General features: G+C 39.4%; 1 protein-coding gene across 1 annotated transcript in view; it reads right to left on the minus strand.

Moving 5' to 3' along the window:
- Positions 1–22: 22 nt before the first annotated feature.
- Positions 23–8074, minus strand: part of LOC104081218 (diacylglycerol kinase eta-like) — a gene marked incomplete at its 5' end in the record, with an annotated part of 18673 nt that continues 10621 nt past the window's right edge. The window contains 6 exons of the mRNA XM_009583862.1: positions 23–95; positions 953–1101; positions 1394–1507; positions 4652–4759; positions 7093–7189; positions 7344–7454. Of these exons, the coding sequence (XP_009582157.1) occupies positions 23–95; positions 953–1101; positions 1394–1507; positions 4652–4759; positions 7093–7189; positions 7344–7454 (652 nt within the window). The remainder of the gene's footprint in view (positions 96–952; positions 1102–1393; positions 1508–4651; positions 4760–7092; positions 7190–7343; positions 7455–8074) is intronic.

Below are 8074 nucleotides of genomic sequence, written 5' to 3' on the forward strand. Positions count from 1 at the left end.
CTTGAGGCCATTTCCTCTCGTCCTATTTCCTCTCGTCCATTTCCTCGCACTTCTGAAAGCTCACTTTCTCTCTCTCCTTTATCCTCAATAAGCATCTTCAAAACAATAAGAACACAAAGACAGTGATAATACAAGTATGGATAGTAAGATCCAAATCTGAAAGTAATACAAGATTCAAACCTAAAAAATGGTGGAAAAAAGTAACAAATGTACTAAAGTAGAGTTCAAATGCCATTAACTGTACCCTAAATTCACCATCCAGTTAGTGGATGGAGAACTGAGGGGCAGTTACGCCTTTCACACAGTAATCCTAGACAAGCGTGAACTCTCCAGTGGCTTTGTGACTAGGTTCTGCTTGTGTCTCTTCTGTCTGAGACTGGGTCGTGCGGGAGAGGGAGGATTAGTAGAACAGAGCGAGACAGGAAAGAAATCTGCAGAAAGTTATTCTGAAAAATGGACACTATAGAACTTTGCTATTTATGCAACTGTGCCAGAACTCCTAGTATGTGATTGTGTATATTACACCTAGGGGAGAAGAAGGAGAAGAAGAAAAAGAAAGGAAGAAAGAAGGAGAGAGAGAAAGAGAAAGAAAGACAGGAAGACAGAAAGAAAGAGATAGAAAGAGATAGAAAGAAAGAAAAAGAAAGAAAAAAGAAAAAGAAAGGAAGAAAGAAAGAAAGAAAGAAAGAATGAATTTTGACCATTCTTCTTCTTACTATATATTAATAAGAATACAGGAATAGCACTAATAAAATTGATAAAAGCTAACAAAGAGCTGTGTCACTTATACAAAAGAACAATTCCCTATCTGGCTTATTATAGAAATTCTGCAACTGTAAGTAATCATCTAAGTTATATAGATAGTTATAAAACATTTTTATAAGCACTGTTTTGTTCATGTTGTAACTGAATCAAATTATTACAGAAACAATGTTAGTATCTCATAACACACTCTCTGCAACATACTCTGTCTCGTGTTAACATCTGAGCTCTGTTTTTATGTATGATCTTAATCACTCCCGGGGGCTGGATCCAGGCCTCTCCATCGACTTGCACTGGAACCCCTTCATCACCAAGTATGGTGATCTTTACTGACCGACACTGGAAAAGAACAAACATGTTATTTTACAGAGCAATAAATACTAATGAAATTGATGGGCCACCTGAAATATGTTGATTACTAGGAGCTGTGGCTTCCCTCCAGGTTTGTCTCAAGGATGAAGCACTTTTGTACTTCATTCATCATTGAAGACAATTTCTTACCCCTTAAAATTAAAACAATGATGTCAGCGCTTTATTAATGTACAGGGTGGTGGTCATCAAGAGTACTGCTACTTGCCAGCATCCCCAACTGCTGCGAACCATGTTGTGTGCTTTCAAGTAAGAAACAAACCTGAGCTATCCTGTGGTGCTGCAGTTTGATGACTCTTGAAACTGCCATCTGCATGCTGCCAAATACTGCAACAACTTCTAAGATTTTATCATCGAACGATGGAGCCCCAAATATCTGAAAGGAAAAGAAAATATTCCATTTTTGGTGGTAAATCGAGTGCTTAGATTGCATGTTCAGTGAAACACAAATTCATTTACAGATTCGTTTTCAATGTTTAAATGCTCTAAATTATTTACTGTAGAATAACTACACTTTCTCTCAAAAGTCATAGGTGTGAGATACCGTAGACAGTAGGCAAATATTATTTTAAAACAGCAATGCTAATAGCATTTCAAATATCTGAATGACGAGGCATGTCCTTATATAGGAAGGATGGCATGTTTCAGCATGCAGACTAAGAAACGTTTTTCAAGGCAAGATGAAAGGCCAATTCAAATCTCCGCTTGGTTAATGTACTTAATATCTAAGAGGTTCTTGAAGCTAAAAGGAACAATGCTGGTCTTCTTCTCAGAAGTGCGTATCTTTTTATAGTCTGAATTCTCTTGAAACCAACATCCGAGCCCTTGCTTGGCTTTGTTAAACACAGCTTTCATACTGTTGTTGTTTGCACTCTATACAATTATCTGCTGTAAATATGAAAACCGCTTCTGTATGGAACAAACGTCCTGATATCCAGCCAAGACGTTGAATTTCCATGAGCTTACACAAAGTGCACGAAGTCTTGTGTGTGCCATTGCCACCTGGTGTCCTGCAGGGGAATTCAGCCATGCCACAGGACAAGTCTTAGGCTGGAGTTCAACTGGGTCTGGCAGGAGGCACCATACTAAGGTCACTTGAAGCTTGACCATTTCATCCTGATAAGCAATAGGGACTAACGAGGGAGAAAAAACAGCAGGAGAAATCACTCCAGTAAGAGTTTAACGGGTAGAGAGATCCCTCTCTGAGCGGTACTCGGCATACCTCAGTTGGCACCGTGGGCAGAGTAGGCTGCATCAGAGGCACCTGACAGAGGATTTCCTGGAGGTGAAGAATAAGAGGGTGCAGATCCAGGACTCTGTAATCCAGATAGTGTCTGCAGCAAAGGCTCAGGGAGGGAGAGGATGGGGAACAGGGTGAGGGGCTTCGGTCCCTGCTGCCCATCAGGCCAGCGGGAGCCTTCACCTCAGTGCAGTGAGCGGTGGCTTTGGCCAGGAGGCTGAGGAGGGCTTCTGAGGGAAAGGGCTGCACAGCAGCATGGAATGAGCTACACAGCACATATGCCATCGTTTAGTGCCACATCCAGGTGGCACTTCCCTTCAGAGCATTGTAGGATTGCACAGGTATGTCTTGAGCAGATGAGTGTCAAAGAACAAAAGTGCAATTTTACTCAGTCTAGATTGTTTTGAAGCAAAAGGTTTCTCCATCTGAATTTTTCCAATTTCCATGGAAACTTCCATTTTTCACATGGGAATGTGAACGTCTTGAAAAGAGCAAAGACAGGGATTTTTTTATTCCAAGGTAAAAAGCATGGAGAGTCCTTGATCCAGCTTTGACAAGTATAACTGACATCTACAGGGCCAGTTGTGCATGGATTAAGAAAAAGTAGTTGTAAAATTTCATTTATTTTGTGCTTCAATTTTAGCAAAAGGATGGGCAAACCACAACCCAGTCTCCTGTGTCTCTCCACCAGTAAAACATATCTTTACTGAAAACCAACCATACTTTTTTTTTTAAATAAAGGCAAACAAATCTCTATGGATCAACGTTCAAGAAACAATTCCCTCCTTTCCTGTTGCAGGTCATGTTTTCAGCCTGTCTTCTGGACACCAAAAAAGCATGCCTAAACAAGCCCCGCTCAAGTCGGTCGGCGTGCGGCTGCCCTGCTTGTCTCACCGATAATGTTTCAGGAATATTTGCAGCTGTCAAGGCAACATCTTTTTTGTGTCCAGATAAGCAGAACCAGCAGCACTTCAGACCACCACCACCACCTCTGATGATCAGTCACTCAAGACTGCACTAAAGCAGTGAATTATGCTCCTAACTCTGTCCACAACAAACATGTCACTTTGCTGGCACATCTGATCACCAGAAGACTAAGGATATCAGTAAAACTCCTCCAAGACACACACATTTGCTGTACACCAGTATGACAGCTAGGACAGATCTCTCTCAGCGAGGCAGTACAGGGAGAAAAATAAACTCCTGAACAGGAGCTGAGCAGACGTTAGAGATGCTTTCAAGTTATGAATATGAACATGGAGTATATAAAAAATTTAGATATCCATAGCCAAATATAAACACAACTGCCATCCTCTGACATATACCAAAAATGAGGACAGGACATTGAAACGTGTTTAAATATTTTTTGTGACTTTTATATGTGTGTGTGTGTATATATATATATATAAGCAAAGGACAATAACTCACAGAGAAACCAAAAGCATTTTGGAAAAAAAAGTCCTGGATTGTCTACATTAAAATCACAAGCTAACTTGCAACTACAGTTTTAGGTGATTCAGACCTTGCACACACTAAATCAGGACATGCAGAATTAGGATAATCTGCCAGTAATTACAATTGTTGCACTGCGCGTGAAGTGGATCGCAGCTCCAAGTTGTAAGACATTTAGGTATCCGAGTAGTATAACGTTTCTTAGGAGATGTGAGGAAGAAGGGAAAAAAGATATCTTAAAATATTTTAGAAGCTCATTAAAAATAATATGTAAAAAACAGATTACTACCCCCACTAAATCATCAATCACTAAATGCATCACTCCCCATTTTCTGAATCACCATCCCTTCATCCAAAGCTGTTTGAAGAACAGGAGGAAAATTCAAGTATAAACCATAAGTGATTATCCTTGTCAGCATTGTTTATTGTTAGAATATAGCAAACAGAGGAATCTATGCTTTGAGAAACCTTATTTACAGGAGTTTGTAAAACAATATAGAGAGAAACTATTTGAGTCTCTGTTTATAAAATTAGTTTCTAAAAATACTATCGCATAGAGCCATTTTTTAAAAAAATAATTAAGCCTTATTATGAACATTTTGCTGGAATGGACGAAACAGAAGGAAATAGACAGTGAAAAATCATGGGATATATTTTCAATTAAAAAATCAAATACAAGACAATACAGTTTAAACTCAAACAGCCTCCCTGAATAAGACTTGCTATCCAAACTATACGCTACTACTATTAAAATTAAATGAGAAGAGCAGTTCATGGTATGTATTGCTGGTTTCACCCAGAAGGTTACTTGTCTTTAATGTTACTCACATCATCTTCTTTGGTTCCACCCCAGAAATTAGTCCCACCAGCGTAGCTGGGAATGTTTAGCACAGCTATGCCCTGCAGACTTGGAAGGGGGATGTACTGTCCATCGCACTGTAATGGAGAAAAGCTCATTCAGGATAAAAATAATGTGATAAAAGTAATCAGCCGTTTTTAATACATGAAGATTTGACAGAGCTGGCAGGGGAGGATGGAGTCATTAATAGGTTGACACAAGCCTATTCCATCCATGTTGTGAAGCAGCTCTAATACAAACCTCTTCTTCCCAATCTTAGCACCAGTTTTTGCAGAGCTGGAAAAACACTACTATCTACAGCAGAGGTGTCTGATGACTCTTCAAAGAAACATTTTCACAATTTCACATTAAGTCTATTAAGCGGGGGGGGGGATCCAAGAATATTTCTGGCGTAGCCACAAACATGTAGTTAAATGTAAGTGTTGTTAGCACTCGTATACTTGCCTTCCTGCAAAAATAACTCATTCTCCTCCCAAAAGTGCAAAGACAAATCTAGCAATGACCCCACAGTTGTTACCCTGGCCGTGGCTAGAGTTGTTGATTTTGCAGGTAAGAGGTCACTCCTATGACCAACAATTTATTCCCTCTTTCTTACCGCTTTATCCTCCAAAACCCATAAGCAACTCCAAGTCCTACTCAACACGATCATGGGATGACATAGGTCAATCTCACCCTACTTATGGCCAAGAGTAAATTTACAGACTTCAGTGAAATCACTCTTGACTTACGGCAGTACAACTGCCTGCAGAGGTGAGCCCAGTGATCTCAAACCATTCAACTGGGAGTCAAAAGTGCAGTCCTGCAGCAGTGCCACAAGTGTGGATTTGAAGCAAGTTGGAAATACAAGGTCATAAATGCTGGATTCAGGTGTCACTTTGGGGATCATGAATTTGCAGGTAAAGTTGGCTTTAAAGAAGATTGCTAGATTACCGCAAGTTACCAGTCCCGCAGAAGGATCTTAAAATCATACAAATGAAATAGAAATCCTCAGGAAATAAGGACAAAATCTGTAGCAATTTTATTAGCGGGAGAAAGAGATGCAAAATTATTTCCAGAATGTGCTTAGTGCTCTCTTTTTATGATTTAATCTCAGCAACAAGACAGAATTTAACATTTTAATCAAAATGTGACAGTATCCAAAATATGCTGTGATATTAATAGATGCTGCACAGCCATTTGTATTATAGTAGAGGTCTGCCTCCAATTCCTGAAATTGATATTTTTAATTTTCCAATACCGTGCACCTCATCACACATTTTAGCATAAGGCTAATATTATGCAAGGAAATACTAAATATGAAATTTCTACTTGCTGGTTTACTTCCAGAAATATTCAAAAATAATTATGGAAAGGTCAGGTTTGAATGCCTTATTGAATCTTATTTGAATCTTATTCAAAAGATCCTTAAATTAGAATTCTATCTGCAGCATACATAATGTTCTTTCCTGTCATTATATTCACTAACTACTGCATAATTCCTTGATAATTACTCCGTCTTTAGATAACAGCAATCTGCCGCTACCAGACAAGATCTTCCTTAATCTCAGAGGAGTGAGAAAGAGTTCCAGTAACTTAAAATTATTCTTAACAAGTTATCTTCATATAAATATCATGAACTTCCGTATGAAATGGTTAGCATGAAGTAAAAAGAGAAATTACGTATGTTCTTGGTCAAAATCCAGCCTAGATATTCTTTGGGTGAGAACAACCGTAAATATCCCATAGTCCTCTTTTGCATTTGGTAATCATTTGTATCTTCTTTAAGTTCCCAGTATCGTGAAGAAGACTTAGATTTTATGTTAGAACTTGAAAGACAAAAAGTAACCATCTTTAGATAATTTACACTGCATTTGTTGTTGCTGTAATAATACCCTACTTCTTTTGTGTGACTGTCTCAACCACCTATTAGAGAAAGTCTCAATAGGTGTAGCTGGGCTTCTTGTGATGCACATTCAGAATCTCCTCTCTTCCGTCAGGAATTTTTTACTAACATCATCTGTGTGCTCTCTGCATATGTGTAATCAAGCTTTCAAATAGTTTAAAATGAACCTGAAGGATTAAGACTCCTTAATCTTCCTCATCATTTCTGTTATTCTCCTTAAAACCTGGTCTCCCCCTTTAATGCAGTGAACATTAAGAAACATATCTTATCTATACAAGAAAATTTTTGAAAAAAACCCAGTAATTACAAGAAACATTATACTGGGTATTTTGGGATATTTAAGGACTGACATTTTACTCCAAGAAACCACCTGGGGAACCACCTCTTACATAGCACATTTTTACACAGTGCCTTTGAGGTCAGCTTGGGTTGACATAAGAACTCTAAGAGGTTTCAAGAGGAAGCCCAAATTCTTCACTACACATTGCGGAAGCAAAAATACTCATTCTGGCCATAAAGAAAATTTACCTCAAGTTGAACTTTTTGTTCTAAGTTCTTGTAAGTTCTCTGCAGTAGCTCTTTTGTGCCAAGAACTCCATACCACATCATGTTTTTCGTCCGACTTCTGAAAACAGGTAAAACAAGATTCACATATTGAAATACACACATTATTACCACTTGTATTTGTAGGATGAGAAAAAGTTAAGAAATTCAAATAGAGAGATAAGGAAAAGAAAATAATGGAAATGTCTTGGCTCTGTTTTTGACAATTCGATTACCTGCACTTTTCAGGGTGCTCTTCTCGCTTGTTATTAAATTCGAGTGAAATTTTTGCATCTAACCCAATTCCAAAGTAGTTGTTCATGACACATTTTTCTGAATATCCCTCCCTGTTAGAAGAAAAGAGGTAATTAGGTGTACATTTGTATAGTACCTGGACACACAGAGCTTTGACCAAGATTGTGGCTGGTATCAGAACAGACACATCAACCAAGAGACGTCAAGAGATGTTTCCTCTGAATCTCCCTGAGGAAGCCCAACAGCAGGCGAAGAGACAGATTGGCTGCTAGCTCCTTTGCAAGTGCAAGTTACTTCCCGTAGGACAAAGAAGAAACTGCAGCACACCCCCATCCTAGCACTAGCTCCAACATACCCAAAATTAACAGTGGAATATGAGGAAAGAGCTGCCCTGGGCATGGCTCTGAGACAGCAGCACCACACCGGGCCGAGCACCCAGGCTGCATTTAGGCATGCTGGTGCTAGATGTTTGGCTGATGTTGCCAGCACAGCAGTGCTTTCTCTTAGGGGAGCCGTGCCCCACAACCTGGATGCTATCCGTAAGTCTCTGCCAATACTAACCCAGTTCTGGGAAGCAGAGGCAGCTTAGGACACAAGATTTCCACCTCACTGCTCCAGTCCTTAGGGAGACACTCTTCTTCTTCCTCGACTGTGCCCAGACCTGCTTCATCATTTTGCTGGTGGCTGAGCTTGTGTTTAGACCAGCGGTTCA

This window comes from Fulmarus glacialis, unplaced genomic scaffold (genome assembly GCF_000690835.1).
Source record: "Fulmarus glacialis isolate BGI_N327 unplaced genomic scaffold, ASM69083v1 scaffold33778, whole genome shotgun sequence".
NCBI lineage: Eukaryota > Metazoa > Chordata > Aves > Procellariiformes > Procellariidae > Fulmarus > Fulmarus glacialis.